At 37.4% G+C, this 20,608-nt stretch overlaps 1 protein-coding gene across 1 annotated transcript in view; it reads left to right on the forward strand.

Annotated features, from left to right (window-relative positions):
- Positions 1-20,608, forward strand: part of tenm1 (teneurin transmembrane protein 1) — a 127,489-nt gene that overhangs the window by 74,797 nt on the left and 32,084 nt on the right. The window contains 14 exon segments of the mRNA XM_043240056.1: positions 432-581; positions 2,861-3,069; positions 6,183-6,393; positions 6,544-6,645; positions 7,185-7,379; positions 9,248-9,448; positions 11,819-12,004; positions 13,079-13,108; positions 13,242-13,388; positions 14,250-14,466; positions 16,051-16,170; positions 16,963-17,224; positions 18,185-18,452; positions 20,221-20,364. Coding sequence (XP_043095991.1) covers positions 432-581; positions 2,861-3,069; positions 6,183-6,393; positions 6,544-6,645; positions 7,185-7,379; positions 9,248-9,448; positions 11,819-12,004; positions 13,079-13,108; positions 13,242-13,388; positions 14,250-14,466; positions 16,051-16,170; positions 16,963-17,224; positions 18,185-18,452; positions 20,221-20,364 — 2,442 coding nt within the window.

The following is a 20,608-nucleotide window of genomic DNA, read 5'->3' on the forward strand; positions in this document are numbered from 1 at the left end:
GGCTGTAATTAGGATGAGGTCATTACCATGCGCCAAAGGCCTTTCACTGCTGCGAGATCATAAAATGCCACCTGAGCGATTTATATTCCACTCCCAGAATCCTCTGCAGCGTTTCACACACATTCAGGAGATGAGGGGATAAGAGAAGACCTTAAATGTATGTGTGTGTGCACACACTTGTTCACATAAAGCTAGAGATAAGTAATATGTAATACAATATTTTAATATAATATTCAGTGCACAATAACATGCAATTTTAATCTATCTATCTATCTATCTATCTATCTATCTATCTATCTATCTATCTATCTATCTATCTATCTATCTATCTATCTATCTATCTATCTGTCTGTCTGTCTGTCTGTCTATCTATCTATCTATGTATCTATCATCTATATGTTTAATTTATCAATCATTCTGTTATTTTGCAGTCGTTCATCTGCTGGGGTTGCCGTGGCATCTGAAGCGAGTGGAAGGAGAGCTTTATGAGAATGGTATGAGTAAAGATGATCAGCCTCTACCGGGAGCCGATTTCACCTTCACTCCTGTCCACCTGCCAGGACTCAACACCACACAGCCAGGTGTGTGTCTGTGTGTGTGTGTGTGCTTTTAAAAAGTCATCTAACATAGCGTTTCTATACAGTGTGATATCAATTCAGTGTTTCACACAACGTGTCTAAATGTCAGGTCTCTGCCTAAAGCTGGAGCCAAGAGAGTTTGTGCATGTGTGTGTGTACGTGTGAGTATTCATTCAGAGTTTATTTGCTATTTAATTAATGGAAGTACACAACAGTAAATTATTTTCTCTCAGATAACCGCTGAGATTATGAGGTCATTTTTCAAGCGTGAGGTGTGTTTGTATCTGCATAATTTGATAAAGTGCAAATTAAAGAAAGTGTCCTTGTTTATTTGAGTTTGTTTTGCTTTATCCATTGAATAGAATCAAGTAGAATAGAATATTTATCTACACAACCTCGATCAAGTCGTAGGGCAAAGTATCTACATGGGAATTATGCCTGTGCCTACATTGCAGCTCCAAGTAAACTAAAAAATAAATATTACAGGAGGTTATGAAATGCCAAATGTAATCCTGAAGTCCTGAAGTTATTCTAAGTAGTACAAGTTATTATTGCAATTTAAAATAATTGTTTTTTTAAGTATCATATTAATATATTTTAAAATGTAATTTATTCCTGTAATTGCAATGCTCTAGTCTTCAGTGTCACATGATCCTTTAGAAATCATTTTAATATGCTAATTTGGCACTCAGGAAAAGCTTCTTATTATAATTATCAATCATTAAAACATTTGTGATTTGTGTTGCTTAATATTTAGTTCAAAAGAACAGCATTATTTATTTGTTTGTTTGTTTATTTATTGATATAGTAAAATGTATTTGTAAATCGTGTCAAATTTGCTTTATACATTAACAAATTTTTTGTCTATCCTTACTGCTGGCTTTGCTTTAAATCTTTACTCTCTCAATATAGCCTTTTGACTATTTGTTTTTGCACATCATGTTGTTCCATCAATATTTAATGAAATAAAAAATAGTCCGTTTTTGGTAGTCCTATTTTATCACAAGTGAGTAGACAGGTTTTGTTATAGGGGCGCTTTAGCCCCCATTGTTTCAGCGACTTCTACCTGATGTCTTCATGTTATGATGCAAGCATGTTCTCCCTGGAGCAACTTACCTCAGGTGTTAAGCATCTTGCTCAAGGGCACAGTGATCGTAGTTCAAGGACTGCCCTTGCTAGGCTGAGACCTGCAGTTTTTTTTTGGTTGTCTACCACAGATCTTTGACCACTGCACCAGCCCAGTTTTTTTGTGCGTCTATGTATTAATGCACAGATGTGCCTGTTCCATCAAAGCTAATGTAAATAACCTCACACCTGAGAGCGTTTCAATCCCTTTACTTAAGCGGTGTCTCGATACGGCAGGTGGCGTTTCATCTCTGCCGTCACCTGAATTTGACTCTAGACAGCAGAGCTTTTCAAAGAGTCCTGCAGATGATCACTTCTGATTCACATCAACTGAACCTCTGAAAAATACATCATTCTTTTTGACACTAAAGAAGATATGGAGACGTCTGTGTTGATAGCGTCAGAGGCAGGATTCATTCAAAAGCCCTCGGGCACAGTTTTTTGTACTTTTCACATCTACAGCCCTTCTGTGACCGCCTATCAGAGAACCTAAGCTCTGTTGCATCATTTTCAGTTTTTAACAACTATCAACCTATGGCTAAAATTAAGTGAACGCTTTTGTCATCTAGCTGATTTAAGAGGGTGTTTTTTACTTGATCGCATCAATTGAAATGGATAGCATGTAATTGTTTAATTCTGACTCATGCTGTTCCAAACCTGTATGACTTTTGGCATATAAATGATAAAATTATAAAGAATATTCTGACCACTGTATTTCACATACTGAAAGTAAATGAGGACTAGGTCAGTCAAGCTACAATCTGACATAAAAGTCACCTGTACAATATTTAAAGTCTATTTCTCGTGCATAGCCATCATATGGAATGTAAGACTTGGAATATTCTGAATGAGTCATATAGAATACTTTTAATAGTTGTAGCTTTTGTGCTTTTTGAAGCCTGAAAGCATCCTTTTCATTGTAAATGCATACAAAAGAGCAACCAGAATATCTTTGAAAATCACTCCTTTTGTATGTAAGAACGAAATTCTGGTTTGGAATGACATGAATACATGGCATAAACCAGTACTTTAAAGCGTATGTTACAGATCCAAATGGCAAACGATCAGTCCAGTGTTCCTCTTTTTTTGTCTGTTCCTTTGGATAAATCAAGGAATTTGGAAATGCGTACTTTAGGTTTTTTTCTTTTGCTTGACAGATAAAGAGGTGATTCAGCGAGGCAGGGTGATAGAGAGGGGAGAGGTGGCTGTCGGGACACAGCTGGTTCAGGCGATTCCTCCTGGACTCTTCTGGAGGTTTCACATTACGGTTCACCACCCCGAATATGTGAAGTTCAACATCTCACTCACGCGGGATGCTCTGCTGGGCATCTATGGCAGGAGGAATATACCACCTACTCACACGCAGGTAAGCACATGCCAACACAAAAACCAAAAAAATAACACAAGATCTTTCCTTAGGAATGTTGCACATTGTGTCATGTGTTATATATTCATAATATGTCTGTCAATGTATTAAAAATGAATGTAAAATGAATTACAATCAATTAATCACATAATGGTATTCGCAAAGAAAAGCTCTATAAATGAAGATAATTTAAAGACTTTCTTGCCATTGTCGCCTTCGGCTTACTCATTTAAGGTTTAAAAGGCAATTAATATTAAGTAATATTATCGATTTCACCATGCTGACAATCTCAGGATGAGAACAAAACTTGAGTTGAGCTGGATAATTACACTGGAGCCTTCTATGAAACTGAACAGAATTTATTTAATAATTGATGAACTTTGCAACATCGACGGTTTTTGACCTGAATTGAAACAACACTGAACTAAACTGAGCTGAATTAATGACACTGTTGTCTTCTGTAGAGCTGCTTTACGTCTGTAATTGAATTTGTTTCATAATTGATGAATTTCACAACATTAACAATGTCATTTTCCTGTTTATTAATGCGAAGCTGCTTTGAAATGATTTGTGACTTGACTTGCCATTGCTGTGGCAAATGAGTAAAGCAAATGAGAAAAACACGAGAAAAAGACTTTCGAAATATATTCCTAATTTAGGCTTTCAAATGTTACTTATTTTATTAACAGATTATTAACCATTAATCACCTGCATCTCACACTTTGAGCCATGTGAAGTATAAGAGTAGTTCAACTTTTATCTCGAGACCGGTTTTTATTTTTTTGTGCTACATAGTAAGAAAACCACCTTTTTACACAAAGTAATATAAATAATTCCGTGTAAGACAGCATGTGAGAGTGTATGTGTTTGAAGGAGAGTGTGTTTTCAGACTTGTGTGCCTGTGCTCGGGTTTCGTCACGATTGCTCGTGTTGGTAAACGTTTTCTAAGTACATATTGTTATGACTGGCAGATAACAAGGAGGATCAGGAGCGTATCTAACGAGGTACTTCAGACGACCCCAACATGCTAATTACATCTCATTATTCAGGATATCATCCGAGATTAACTGTTCACTTTGCTCAAGAAATTAGAGCCCGGTGTAATTCAATTTAAGGCTTCTCGTTTTCACCTCATTTGCATACGCGCTCGCATATGTAGGCGGAGGCAAAGCAAGAAGACTGGTTAATTGTTCCCGCTTAATGAAAAGCCTTCTTTTGTGTGTCTATGTCAGAATAGAGATGTTTACACTGCCACGGCTTCCGCGGGTCTACTTCGGCGCGCGAGTGAAAGTTGGCGCGCTCTTGTATGTGTGTGTGTGTTCACTGAGGCCTGACAGATCGCTACTGCACTGAGACTGTCAACTCCATTGCGGCTCCCACGATCGTTCCTCAGTTTCTCTGGCTGTCATTAAAAGCAGTGGGGCTCTGGTGCAACTGCTGCCCTGCTGGCTCCTGCCTGTCAGCGTGAGAGTCATTACAGTCGATAGGGCTTCAGTGCCTCCACTGCTTCCAGAGTGACTCCGGAGGAGGAGAGGGACTCATTATAGCCAGAGGGTTCTGTAGTGCCTCGGAGAACGCCGCTCATTGATGTTTCTGATGTTTGTAACAGCTCTGTCTAAACACTGGCAATCCCCCCCAAATACAGACAGACAGACACACACGCCACGTATCTTTTCCAGTTTCCTTGGAGATAGATTCATCCCACTTACGGGATGGAAGTGACACAGTGGTGCGAGGTGATGAGACAGACTGAACACAGATATACCGATCGCAGGCTGAGTCAAATGAGCGCAGATGGTGAGCTGTAAACGGCTGGATGTGAACGTCTAAGATTTGCAGAGACTCTTGGCTTGATCTGGACTCTGTGTGTGTGAATGTCGGCGTGTCTGGTCGCGTTTGCTCAAACTGCAGGCCCGCGTATGCGTGTGTGGATGTTGTAGCATGGCAAGGGGATGGTTCTTAGTTTATGCCCACCGGTAACACATGTCACACATGTCAGTCACGATGGGGAGCAGATGAGCGGAAGATGCTCATGGCATTAACAGTGGGAGATTTACAGAGTTTTGCCATCATTAGTGAACTATGTCGTATTGGAAATGTTACCTATTGTGCACAAAACCCTTCAGCTAAGTTGAGTCTCATTTTTCATAATTTGTTTATTTTTCTTAATTACTTGTTTTTTTACTTCTTTACTGGAATTTTTTTTTTTTAGTATACATTGACTTTTTTGCACTAGAAGTTATTTTATGTCTTCACTGTATTTTTTAATTTTTTATTGTCAATGTATAATTTATTATTTAGAATGAGGTTAGTTGCTACACTGCTTTCTTGGTTTACTGCATTTGTTTACTGTATTTTATTTTGCATTATTAATAATTTTGCCCATAATATTTGTTGCACTTTATTTTTTGCATAAAATGTCTCATTTCATTTCTTAATCATTCTTGGTATTTTTTACTTATTTTTTGTTACATTGTATAATTTATTGCTACTAGTATTTTGTCACACAGCTGTTTTATTTAACTTTTTATTGTTCTGTGTATTGCTTCTTGTTTACAGTTATTAATTGATACTTCCTTGGTATTTTTTTTTATTTTTAATTTTTTATTATTGTTCGCTCACTCTTTCTGTTTGTTTGTTTTTTTCTCATTAAAAGATATATGAGGTGCCATGCATTAACCCTGTGGAGACTTCCTGCAGGTGCAGATAATGAATATGTTTGGTATTGTGCTTTTAAATGAACACGTCTAAAAATAGATTGCCAGACATCGAGGCATTCTGAGGGTTTGTCAGACACATTCCCTAGATGAAATGCAATGTAGCGTGGTTGTTTCCAGTGTTGGGTGGATATACTTGATTTACTTCTGTAGGATGCATGTTTTGGCAAGTATTGGACATATAAATAGGAGCTTGTTTTCCTCGGAGACTATGCCAAGGTTGGCAGCATCAACATCAGAGACATAGGGTAGAGTACAGAGCGATGCTGAGACACAGAGCACCAAGTTACGGACGGTCAGCGCCAAGGGCATGAATTCAACTGTGGATCTGTGCTATGTTCTTTTTACCACAATTTCGATTAGATACACAAATAACTGTATGTCCTTTTTCTCCAGTTTGACTTTGTGAAGTTGCTGGACGGGAGACAGCTGATTAAGCAGGATTCCCGGAATGTCAAAATTCCGAACCCTCCTCCACGAAGTCTGCTGATGTCTGCTCTGCAGGAGACTGGCTTTGTGGAATACCTTGATGTGGGCACCTGGTACCTGGCCTTCTATAATGACGGTCGCAAGATGGAACAGGTGGTGGTGTACAGCACACCCATAGGTGAGAGACCAACAAATATTTGTTTTTTCCTTCGTTTGAATTCTTTCCTTTTAATATAAGAGATGTATTACATCTTGATTGTTTTTAAGGATAGAAAATAGCTTGTTAACGATTCTGAATCATTGAATTGTGTTGTGTCTGTGTGTTCAGAAACAATAGATGGCTGCTCCACTAACTGTAACGGTAACGGAGAGTGTGTCGCTGGACACTGTCACTGTTTTACTGGCTTCCTGGGGCCAGATTGTTCAAAAGGTACAACTGATGGCAATAATACAAATCTCCACAACCACACAATATTATCGCAGTAATATACATAATCACAAAGTAACACTTAATAAAATTATGCACAACATGATTACAGTTTTGTGCAAATACACAATTGCATAATCAACATTTTACCTGTATAGCCATCAAACAACATTATAGTCAAGCTATAAGACTAAAGGGACATGCACTCCGATAACTATAACAATAAATATAGTTTTAAAAATAGAAAAAACACACTGCAGCTATAACAGCACAGGGGAATGTTATCGTTGGAATTACTTACAGAACGATTGCTTATAAAGCTAATAAGTGGCAAAAACAGTGATAGCCAATTAGAATCCATCATATAAAGTGGTAGACAACATAACTCTTTTTGAATAAACAGAATATTATTGTGCACTGGTGTGTACAATAATACACTTATCTCTATAATTATTGTTCTTTATTTTCACACAGTGTTACTTATTAAAGTACACAATGATCTGATTGATCCGATTATTCATAGTTTTTTCTCTATATTTCAGATTCTTGTCCAGTGCTGTGTAGTGGTAACGGCGATTACGAGAAAGGTGTGTGTGTGTGTCACGCTGGATGGAAGGGGGCGGAGTGTGAGGTGGAGGAAGGCCAGTGTATCGATCCCACCTGTTCCAACAATGGAGAATGTGTCAACGGAATCTGTGTGTGTGCTCCTGCTTTCAAGGGCGATAACTGTGAGCAAGGTACAGCTATCTGTCACACACACACACACACATACTTTCATTAAAACATTTCAGCTTTTGATGGACTAGATTCATTTTTCGATAGAAAGATTGAGTTAGAAGCACAAATAACCCTCATCTGCAACATGACCATCATGCTGAATGCGAGTGAGCGTGAGCAGAGTTACTAGTCTATCTCCACGGCTTGTTTATGATGAATGTCCTGTAATTGGATTTTAAACACACTTTCTCCCCTAACCATTAAGCTGAAAATTCATTGCCACCATTTCAGTGATAGAGAGAGAGACAGAGAGAGTTAGAGAGAGAGAGACTCAATTTAATCCCATGTAGATCCATCCACCAAATTAGCTTTTCCATCAGACACCTTCCCCATCTAGACACACACACACACACATTCACTGAAGTGAACATAATGTTGCAGTTGTAATTGGAATTTACATGTATTTGTATCTTGTTCCTTTTTGTTATGCACCTTCTCTGACTGTGCTGTTTTCATGTTTCACCTTCTCTGCCTCTGTCTAAAGCACTATTCAGACAGAATTGATTTTCTAAATGACATTTGAGTTACGATTATTAACAGAGGACGCCCATGATTTAATGTACTGATGGACCGAACTGATGATTTAATCTAAAAATAATATATATATATAAGTGAGGGAAACATTTAAGTTAATATCCGTTTCTTTTACTACATTTACATTTATTCATTTAGCAGATGAAACATTTCACAAGCAATTATTGCTTTGAAGGATGTACAATAAATAGGTACAGAGAGAATGAATTAGTACAATGTGGTCACAGTTTACTACATGGAACAAATTACTAAATTGTGTAAATGTATTCATAGCAAATTGTATTCCCGTGATTGCACATCTAAATTTTCAGTAGTCATTACATTGTTCTTCAGTGTTTTTATTAATATGCTGTTCTATTAATATTTTGCTCAAAAAAGCGTAACTTATGTATTATCATTATTCTTATTAATGCTGTTTTTGCTGTTTATTATTCTTGCAAATCATAATACATTATCTTTCAAATGTATAATAGTTTTACTCAATAGGAGCACATTAAATTGATCAAAAGAGACAGTAAAACATGTATTATGTAACAAAATATTTGTATTCAGAAACTAATTGGATTACTCTTTCTACAAATGTATTCAGCAGAAAAAACTCTTTAAACATTGATAGCAATAAGAAAACTAATTAATAACTGCGCACTGATAATAAACAACAAATATAACATTTCATGCATATTTTATACTTCTATATATAGGGGATATGTCAACTGATATTGTATATTTAATTGGGTCTCTGTGTCATCATTGCTATGTATCCTGGTCATAGCAATATGGTAAATGTAATATTTACCACACCATAGTATTTAAATTTAGTTTTTCTGCAGTAGTCATATGCTTATCTATCTTCTTAACAGTACAACCATGATGCTAAACTCAAGTGTTACTCTACCCAGATCAAGTGCAAAATGGTCCAAATCTATAATGCAGAAGCATGAGACAACACAAGAAATTCAGATGTAATTACAGTGTTTGACGTAGGTCAAAAAATATGAGAACATGCGTTGTGAAAACAATAATATACTGCAATCACACGCTTTCCGAACCGGATGGGATTAGATGTCTCAGAGGTAATTTGCACAGCAATTTATATCAGAGTTAGTTTGAAGAAAAACTCGATTCAAACGGGATTAAAATCATGAAGTATATCGGTGAAGCCCCAATTTTCATAACTTCCTCAGGGAAAAGTAGTTTTGTCTGCATATGGCTTTGTGTGCACATACATTCTACATGCACCTGTAATTAAATGCTTATGCACAAACCTGTTATTTCTGTGTGTGTGTGTCTACAGTGGATTGCGTGGACCCCTTGTGCTCAGGTCGTGGGGTGTGTGTGCGCGGCGAGTGTGTGTGTTCGGCAGGCTGGGGAGGTGAGAGCTGTGAGACGGCACTTCCTGCCTGTAAAGAACAATGTTCAGGTCATGGAACGTACCAAGCCCAGACAGGGGGATGTGTGTGTGAACCTGGATGGAGCAGTGACGATTGCTCCGTGGGTGAGTGTCTGTCGAAAAACACGCAGACATACAAATGTGTGAGATTTTTCCTTCCATCTTATCATTTGTAATTATAGTCTTGAAAGTGCTTCTTCATCATTTGGTCGTTCGTCTCTCACTCAGAAGTTTCTGATTTTAGTTTGATTCGGTTACTATTGACCCCCAAAGTCCAAATCCAGTTCTGTTCCTGTCTGACAGAGTAAAGCAGGGAGTGTGCAGAAGTATGGATCGACTCTTAATTGTAATGTGATATACATCGCAAAAGGGGAATGTACTTTCTTTAATAGAGAGAAAACGGATTCGTTCTTATTGTCTGATTTATTGTGCGTCTCGTAAATGAAACCTGCTGGACTGTGGAATTTCCTGTTTTACAGATAGAGGAAGAATTTTGCCGTTAAATGCATGATATATGCTGGGCACTTTCAACAAATGCAGTACACTTTGGTGTCTTATTACTGTTTTAAAACCTTTAGACTCTCAAATTCCTTTTTTTTATTATTATTTTTTTTATCTGTTCCCATCCCTTTCTACATCAGCACAGGAGGACAACTAAATCAACTCACTTGAGTTTCTCAGTGGCATTTTTAGGCACATCATTTAAGACTGTTAATCAAGTTCTTGTAAGAAAAATGCTTTTAGATATTTTGATTTAATCTGTGACACACAAGTTTAATAAAAAACTGGTCTCAAACTAGCTAGCCCAACTGAGTGATAACATAATTTCAGGTAAATCTGCAACCTTGGGTGTTTAATGTTTATTTAATGATTAGTGCTGTAAAATTTTAACAAACTGTCTTAAACATGTCCCAATTTTTAGTTACAAGGTTCAAAAACTGTAGACCTCATATAAAAAGAATAAAAAATTACTTTTGTAGTATTTAGTCTGACCTCTCCTGAGGTTGACAATCAATATAATCTGAAGGTTAAACTGCTCCTTTCACTGTGCCATATGTTTGAAATTTTAACTTTCTGTTGTGAGAGATTCAGGGCTTATTTTATATCCTGTTCGTAGAACGTGCCGCCAGTTTCATCATTTCCTAGTTAACAATGATGATATTTAAATAGGAACATGTTTTTATTGCGAAGAGATTGCTCTTCTGGAAGATTGGCAGGATTTTGTAACTCATTGCCTTTTTGCCACTGGCTAGAATATGAAAGCATTTATTAAATATTAGATTATCAAAATGCAATATTTATCAAAATGCATGAATATTACAGCTTGAAACTGGTCGTTTCAGCGGCAGAGCAGTTAAATTGATAATGTGTGTATTAATAAACATTCCGGTTTAATGCCCTTCCTGTCATTTCCAGACATTTATATCTCTCGTGTGATTGAGAGGAAGAACTCTCGTCCGATGTGCTTTATGGAACAGCAAGGATAATTTGTTTTGAACGTACGAGACGTGGAGGGCGATAGGAGTGAGAAAGACAGAGGAGAGGCTGTCCAAACTCAACACTCACTGCTGCATTTACAGAGGAGAGAAATGTGGCAGCTGATTTTAAGTGACTTTTAAGATATGAAAAACTGTCATCTCGGTTTGACCCGTCACGAATCCTGTAAGTACGCGTGAAGACAAAGCCATTCTGTCTAAGGGCCAGAGAGCAGAGATATCTTACTCGTTCAAGGAAATTGTTTTTGTCATGAAACCGTGCTAAACTCTGTCTTGAATTCAGAACCACAGTAACATTCGGACAGTTTAGGCTGGTGTGAAAAAGCAGACTGTAGATGTAGAGGAGAGAATCCATCAAAGATGCGTTCGGCCAAAAAAATGACTTTAATCGAAAAGGCACTTATATATAAAGTTGTATATATAGTGTACAGTATATATATACTTTAAGCCAGCATGCTCAGATTGTTTGCAATGCCCCAGACAGTCCAAACTGAATGAGTGAAAAACTCCAAATAAGCAGTCCCTACTGGAGCGATGAAACAAACCGTGACGATCGGCAGCATCCGTGCCACAGAGCGAGGCAAAAATGCTAGGACGTCAAGTGCAGAGTGTGAACACATGACCACACCACTAAATTCCTCCGTTCAAGATATAACCACAGCAGGAAGTGAGCTCTCGGCAGTCATGGTGCAGTGCAGCAGCCAGCTGTGAACCAGCATGATCCACCAACAACACACAGAAAATCCCTGGATTGATTTCAAGAACGGCCATATACTGTATGTTTAGTACGAAATGAAGGAAAACAAAAGATAAGATGTGATGTGATGTGATGTGAAGGAGCAAGAGTTAGTGAACTTCATGCATTCAATAGGTGTCAGTGTAAAATCCAAGACAAAAAAAAAGCAGCAGCATAAACAAAAATGTTTTGAATGGTAACAAATCTCTTTTTCTCTTTATGTCTTTCTGTCTTTTATTTCAGAGGTTTGCCCCGTTCCCTGCAGCACCCATAGTGTGTGTGTTGCTGGGCGTTGCCAATGTGAGGAGGGGTGGGAGGGTACCACCTGTGACAAACAGGCGTGCCATCCAATCTGTGAAGAGCATGGAGAGTGCAGAGACGGACAGTGTGTCTGTCAGCCCGGTTGGGAGGGAGAGCACTGCACTATTGGTATTTTAGAATGACACTAATTGTATTATACTGTTATTATACTTTATTACAAAATACTATAAATATATACTATTATACAATTCAGTATGTTTTTTTTTTTTATTTAGAGAGAAATTAAGACATTTATATTTCTAAAAAAGAAATATCTTAAATAAATGCTCTTAAGCACCAAATTGAAAATTCTAAATTATCAAGGTTCATGTGACACTGAAGACTAGAGTAATATCTGCAAAAAAAAACTGTTTCAACTGCATTTTTTAAGAAATAAATGCTGTAAACTTGGTGAGCATAAGAGACTTTCAATTGCCGGACCTTTCACTGCCCAGCACCAAACTGTATATACACACACACACACACACACACATACACACACACATATATATATGTTGTGTTTAGGTTTCATGTGGAATCACTGAATAGTTTTAATGTGCAAAGTTGTTTGTGTTTCACAATACTTTTTGCGTGATTCTTTGTGTGAATAGGCATTAACACCCCCCTTTTTTTTAGTAACATCTTATTTCAGTCTTGATATTTACTTGACATTTCGCCAAACCTTTGACAGCGGGGTGTCACATTTGATTAACACGTTAGCATAAAAGCAATCTTCGTTCTTACTGGCAGTCTTTTGAAATCATGCTCTAGACACTTTGCAAATATCATATCTAGATGATTATTTGCCTTTTTAACCATTTTTCAGCAGTAATTTGACAAGCTTTGTGCATTTTTATGAAACATGTAAATCAACTGACGCTGAACCAACATAGAGCTGTGTTTTTGCCTTGCAGATGATGTATAAACTAAACAGTCTCTCTCTTTTCACCCGTCTCCCTCTATTTCTTTTTTTCACAAATTTTTTCCTCCTCCGAGTCAAAGCGCGTTCCTTTAATTGTGGCGCTCATGATGAGAACAGTCTGTGAAACTCAGGGGACAAATATACGCTCAAGGCAGCAAACGACAGGGACACTTAAAAAAAAAACAGCAATGCACATACACACACAGAGCTTCTCTGAAGTATGTCTCCAATGTAATTTCTCTTCTTTGTTCTCCCTGTCTTTCATTTTGTAACTCTTTCAGCAGCACATTACCTGGATCTGTTTGATAAAGGTAAGTGTATGTGTGATAGAGTGAATGAAGGAACGAATAGATGAATTTGTGATGTCTTTTGTATGAACAATTTTACTTGAGGTCTGAAGAAAGAAATCTGTGATTATAGATCTGCTGTCTCTCTCTTGCTTAGATGCGTGTCCAGGGTTGTGTAACGGTAATGGACGCTGTACGCTGGAGCAGAGCGGTTGGCATTGTGTGTGCCAGTCAGGATGGAGCGGGCCAGGCTGTAATGTCGTCATGGAAACTGAGTGCAATGACAGTAAAGATAATGACAGCGGTAAAGAACCCTATAGAAGATGAGCTGTGTGGATGACAGATATAGCACGGATGAATTTAGCTTTAGGTTAACAGACACAAGCTCACAAAGGTATTGTTCTAACCATGACTACCTACACTACGGTTCAAAAGCTTGAGGTCAACTTGATTTGTTTAAAGAAATTAATTATTTTATTCAGCAGTACTGCATTCAGTTGATCATAGGTGACAGTAAAGGCATTTCTAATGTTATAAATTCTATTTTAGATAAATGCTATTTTGTTGAACTTTATATTAATCAAAGAACCTTAAAAAATGTATCTATAAAAATATATTGAGCATCAAATATTTTTAACATTGATAATAATAACTGATTAATTCCTGAAAAATCGTTGCATAAGAGACTTGTTAACAAATGCTTACAAATCATAACACTAAACATTTGAATAGTACTATATGAAAAAAAATCTAAACAATCTCAAAAAGTAAAACTAAATAAAAAAAAACCATAAATAAATAAATAATAAATAAAAACAAATTTAAAAGTGCAAAAAGAAAAAACAAAATGCCAGAAATAAGGAACAATTAAGGTGTGTCTGTAGTGATTAACATTTGTTTTATATTAAAACAACAGAAGTCTAAAATGCGCATTTCCTCTTTAAGGCGTCTGTTTAAACATATGTGTGAGTGTGTGTGTGTGAGAGAGAGGTTTCTGGGTTATTCTCTCAGAGACTTTCTCCTGTGGGAGGTTAAAAACACAGATCCCCTTTAATGGAGCTGACAAATGAGATCACGCGCACGCAGACACACACAGAGCAAGGGCAAGCTGCATCAAGGCTACATGTCTCTGCATGTAAAGTGTGTGTGTGTGTGTGTGTTTCAGATGGTCTCATGGACTGTGTCGACCCAGACTGTTGTAGTCAGCAGGTGTGTGTGAGCGCCCCGCTGTGCCAAGGCTCGCCTGACCCACGTGACATCATCCAGCAGAGCCACGCCCTTTTTGAGACACGCCCTTCACGGCAGTTCTTCGACCGTGTGCGATTCCTCATTGGACGGGACAGCACACACATACTGCCAGGAGACCTGCCATTTGACAGCAGGTGATAAACACACACCTGTAAATATTTGTGCACACACGCTGAGCCAACACACATGCACACATAATCATATTACAGGGAAAACAGCACTTGAACATGATCTTTCCCAGGTACTCTAAGATTTGTTGGCACGATTGTGATCGTACTTATACACACATCATTTTCCTGTTAAAACGGGACACAAAAATTCTTTGTAGAATTGTGCAGTCTCACTGAAATTTTGGGTAGAGGTAATGGCAAACTGCAACGTCATCTGTCTTTTTTGTCAGACTGCAATAGACATCTTAGTTCAGACTTTGGTCACGATTGACAGCACTGACCGTCTGTTTAAGCCATCAGCCCGCATCCTTTCTGACATCCTCATTCACATGCAAAATTGAAATGATACTGCACAAACCCAAGCATGCCCTTGCATTCCAATGTTGCCAATGTTTTGGCTGGAAAACGAGGCAAAACAAGGTCAGAATGCCTGGAGTAATTTAGAAGAAAGAGGTCATGGACTGCTCATTCAAAGTAATTTTAATAGTACAATCATAAAGGAAATGTATGCAGGTAATTCGGATTTCTCAGGTATTTATTTTGCATATCAAATTTGTATCCTCCTTCCCACAGAAATTGTAAATTCTGTGAATTCTTTTAAGCATTTAAAAGTTAAAAATGTTAATAATTGGCATTCAATTAATCTTAATACAGGCATCATTGTTAAAAATGTTTCAGGAATGTTTAAATAAGCAAAGCATGATGAAGTGAGTCGTTTTTATCCACTTTAACTTTAACATTTGGTATGTCCACCTTTTGCAGCAATTACAGCAGCACATCACTCTGGCATAGTGTCGATATATTTCCTGAGAACTTCAACGCTAATGTTATTCAATGCCTTCTGCAACTCAAACCAAAGGCTTTCCTTTGAATGTACAATAGATCTGTCCAGTTAATATTCCAGCTTTCCCCAAATTCGATCGAGTGTTTGAGTGTTTGAGGTCTGGAATTTGAGGAGGCCAGTCCATCCTTTCCAATGTTTTAGCAGACTCCTTCCATTGTAGGTAATTCCGGCAATAGTTGTGTTATTCATATATGGCCAATTCAACAGAAACAACTTAGATGCAAGTGTTCTTAAAAGTGTGGCCACCACTGTATGGTCCAGTGATTAAAAATTACATTTCATGATAAAATGGTTGCTGTCCCTAGACTATAGTTTTGTCCAAAAAACAAATAAACTGCCTGAATTTACATTAGATGCAATAATGGATCTTTAATTATCCAAGAAAAAAGTGTTAATATGGTGGTACTGAGTCCAAAAATATACATACATGTGTTCAAGCATTTCATAAACTGTTCCTCAGGCTCTCATACACTGATACAATAACAGCTAGCTGCTATGAGCAGTGACTCAAACCAAAATAATCTCCAAAAATGATTTTTGCAGTCATCGTCTAGTTTGAGGAAGTTTAAAATCGATTGAAGCATGTATTGTATTTTTCTCTGATTACTGAAAAGAGAGTGCTCTTTCGATCTCTCCTGACGGATCCGCTGGTTTCACTTGCACTGACTCTCTCTCTCTCTCTCACTCTCTTTTTCTCTGTGCAGTCGAGTATGTGTAATTCGAGGTCAGGTTTTGGCCTCTGATGGAACTCCACTCGTTGGTGTGAACGTCACGTTTCAGCATAACCCTGAATATGGATACACGCTCAGCAGACAGGACGGCAGGTAACACACACTCTTCAGTGCTTTGTAAAGAAAGAAATGTAATGGAACATGCATAAACAGACACACACACACTGCATACATTCTATTAACCTCTGCAATGTATTTAATTTATATATGAAGTGTACTGTATGTTCTAATTGTTGTAAAGAACTCTGTATTCTGTATACTCTATTCTTTCTGTACATTCAGTGGGAGGCCAGTTTAATACTGCTAGTTAAATAGAAAAAAATTATTGTTTGACATGGCCTTCTTAGTATTTATCCACTTGTGCTTTACTAACAGCTGCACTCAAACTGCATGAACTCCACACGTTTTGCGCAAAACCTACTGATTCTTTGAATAGCATTATTAAAACAATGATCTTAATTATTAATATATTTTATTGTATTGCCTAATGTTTCTGTTTTTCTATATTTGAAGATTTTTAAATCTCAGATATTTAAAGTGGGTAAACATGTACACACACACACACACACACACACAAATATAACATTTAGCCGCATATACATACATTTTGTTCAAGTAAGATTGTTTTGAGAAATAAATAGTAAATGCTTAATAAGGCTACATTTTAGATTGCTTAGTGATAGTAACTAAGTGATAGTAACTACTTTTACTTTTTCAAATAAATGCCTACACCTAAGACTTTGTTTTTGATTACTACTTTTAACATAATTAACACCTTTGAACAGTCACAATCTTTTACATATGAATCATATGTATTTATAGCATATACTGCAAATTGTGAACCATTGTTTTTAAGTGTGTTCGTATTTTTGTTTTTCCTACTAGCTTTGATCTTCTAGCAGTGGGCGGAATCTCTGTGACTCTGTTGTTCCAGCGCGCCCCGTTTTTGTCCCAGATTCGATCAGTCTGGCTTCCATGGAACCAGTTCATGGTCCTGGACCGTGTTTTTATGGAAAGAGCTGAGTCCAAACCACCTGTCTGTGACCTGAAAAACCTGATCAGTCCACATGCCATAGTTCTGTCTGCACCTCTCGCACGATTTGCCGCCGACTGTGAGGACAGAGGAACTATCGTACCTGAACTACAGGTGCGAGACACATTCACTATGAGAAAACACTCAATGCAATATCTTAGCCACATGCTACGAGACTGTACCAGAATCAGTGTTACTCAAGTCTCTTGTATACTTCAGCTCTATTTATGTGACACATGAAACTGCTCGCTTGCAGTGTTAGACGTGTAATACCTGATATACATTGTGAGCCGGTGCTAGAGAAAGAAGAATGTTCCTATTATAATCAACAAGGCATAAACACAGCGTAAAAATATGATTTCTGCACTGTTGACATTTTTAAAATTATAAAGTGAGCATTTTCAAGAGTCCAAAACTGTGTACACTTGACACCTTTGTTGATTATAATGTAATGAGAACGTTATAATATTGATGCGTTGCTCACTTTGAGCGTATAATTTACTCAGCGTTTGAAGAAAACAGTCTCTCTGAAGTTGACTGATGAATAAAACAGCAAGTAATTCAGGAACACAATTCTTGGCTAAATTTAGATGTGTAGTCCACAGTAACAATACAACGTTGAGTTACCCACACAAAACCGCTATTTTTACTTCTAGTATTAATAATCGTGATTGCGATATCAAGGGAAATCAAGGGAGTTTTGTAATTTGCACACAATCCTTCTGCTTATGTAGAGCGTTTCAAATCAGTCCCTCGTGAGAATTCATTTCAGTTAAGATGCTGTCTTGGAGGGCAGTAGCCTATGTAGGCAGTAGACAGTGAGACAGCTCACTCAGTTTTGGAACGAAGCTTGTGTGTGTGTGTGTGTGTCTGTAGGCTGTAAGAACTGCAACCTGTGTTTATGGGACATTTATTTGGCAGCATTACGGTCATTGGCTCGGGTTTTGTTCCGTATGGAAAGTGCATGCAGTAAATAGAAATACAATTAATTTCTCTCACTCTAACTGTGCCTCTGCCTAATTCATCCTTGTTTTTTTCGTCTGCACGTCTGCTTCTGTCTCTTTCTCTCTGTAGGCGGTCCAAGAGGAGGTGGTTATCCCTGCTACTATTCTGAAGTTAAGCTACCTGTCTTCCAGAGCTCCAGGCTATCGTTCTCTCCTGAGGGTGGTTCTGACCCATTCCTCCCTCCCGCTGGGCTTGGCCAAAGTCCATCTGTCTGTGGCCGTCCAGGGTCGGCAGCTTCTGAAATCATTTCCTGCAGCTCCGAACCTCATATATGTTTTCTCCTGGAATAAAACTGACATCTATGGCCAGCAGGTCACGGGGCTGGTGCAGGCACACGGTGAGGGTCTCTGTGCATGTGTGAAAGCAAACTTTTCTTTTTTTTTTTTTAGATAAGCTTTTATTCAGTTTTTTCACCGTGATTCAAAAGGTCAGTTTTTAACTGAATAATAGAGCGAGGACACATTAATTCGATCCGTTTCAAAAGATTAGTGTCTCAGATTAAATGCTGTTCTTTTGAACTTTCTATCAAAGAATCCTTAAAGCATTTAAAAAAATATATTGAACAGCACAACTGTTTTCAACGTGATTTCTGAAGGATCATGTGATGCTGAAAAACATTAGTAATAATGGTGAAAATGCAGTCGTGTGAAGATTAAGAAGAGCAACTGGATTGAACTAAATAACTTGCAACTTGGTACTTAATAACATGCAAGAGGCGCAGCTGTTTAATCTCTTTCATAATTGAACTGTTTGCACGACTGTATTTAGGACTCCAAACAGAACTGACAACTGTATTCTACCTCACAATACCCCATTTTCTGTCAGTTTTTACAAGCTCGGATTGACAGCTAGCTAATATTAATGATTGACAGCAAGAAAATAACCTACAAAGCTCACACTTATGTCCTGGGTATATCAATGATGTGACTGACAACTGTTTGTCAAGAGTGGTTCCATTCAAACAGCACAAGTCGATCGAATTTGCTCTTAAATTTTAGTTGTGACCTCTGGAAAATGTAAGGAACTAACTTGAATGCAGTTGTCACTGTCTTTTGTAACAAAATTTTGTATGAACAACCATATTTAGAGCTCCAAACAGGACTGACAACTGTATCCTTCTGTTGTATGATCGCAGCTCCTCTTTCTTGCTATCTCCCTCTCCATTATTTCCAGATCCATCACAATGACAGCAATCAGACACTGCCGAGAGTCTGAATCCATCATCTTTTTCTCATTGAAAAGCATTCTGTTTTACGGCACACTTGCGTACCTACTGAATAATGGCTAAAAATGAGTAATTACTGGCTATTATGGAAGAAATTAACTCCTGTTTTCAAGTGATAATTAGAAAGAATTAAGCAAAAACAGTTCATAGTCACAATAAACTAATGCGTGAAATATGTGTGAACAGCTGTTTTCTTTTAGTTTTTGTTTTTTTGTATACGAATATAAATTATTTTATCACAAATTACAGGATGCTAATATATCTATATCTATAGTGTAACATTTTTACAGTAACATATTATTAAAAGGTAGAAAGACAATAAATTAAAAATCCATGACCCAGGATCTCTGCCCTGCAAAAAGGCAAATATAATTATTGGTTAATAGTTTTTTTTCATCCTACTAACACTGTTTATGTTGGCTACAGCTCATACATTGCTATTTTGAAGCACCTGTCTAATTAAGTTCACCATAATACCATGGCAACACAACTGTAACTGAAGCAAATATAATTTATCCACATACACTGTAGCAACCTGCTGCTCACTTTAACTGGAAACATTTTCCTATGATGTGATGCATTTATGTAGAGTAAGGTATCTGTAGATGTTATTCCAAGATTTAATATATTAGTTCACATCAGTATAATAATTTTTTTGGAAATGACAGTAGTTATTGCTTATACTGGGTAATTTATGCATTAAAATTAAGCGGGTTAAAATGAAGAATGGCCAGTGATATTGTGCAAGAGTAGGTAAATCTTCTTATTCTGATAATGGTGATGGTTTGTCTCTTTTGGATTTTGATGATGATGGTGGTATTTAATGGGGTAAGTCTGGCACTTACACTGGTGTGTGTGTGTGTGTGTGAATTAATGGCAGTTTCCGTTGGATACGAGTATGAATCCTGTCTGGACGTTGTGCTCTGGGAGAAGAGAGTTGCTCAGCTGCAGGGCTTTGAGCTGATGCCATCAAATCTGGGCGGATGGACACTGAACCACCACCATGTCCTCAATCTGGAGAGTGGTGAGGGATTATCACACACACTCATGCACAAGAGTGTTTTCTTCAATTATGGGCATCTTTGGCCCTGTCTGCTTTTAGAAATTAAAACTCTTTTCAAAATCATTAGTTCATTTACTTTGCCTTCTAAAATGTCCAAATGTAAGACTGTCACATTTTTGCATTTCCACCATATCTCAAATCAGCATTCATTTTGTGGTGGGAATTAATACAATTTACTTTTAAATATTTGTGGAATAAAATGGCA

Source organism: Puntigrus tetrazona, chromosome 5, assembly GCF_018831695.1.
Source record: "Puntigrus tetrazona isolate hp1 chromosome 5, ASM1883169v1, whole genome shotgun sequence".
Classification (NCBI taxonomy): domain Eukaryota; kingdom Metazoa; phylum Chordata; class Actinopteri; order Cypriniformes; family Cyprinidae; genus Puntigrus; species Puntigrus tetrazona.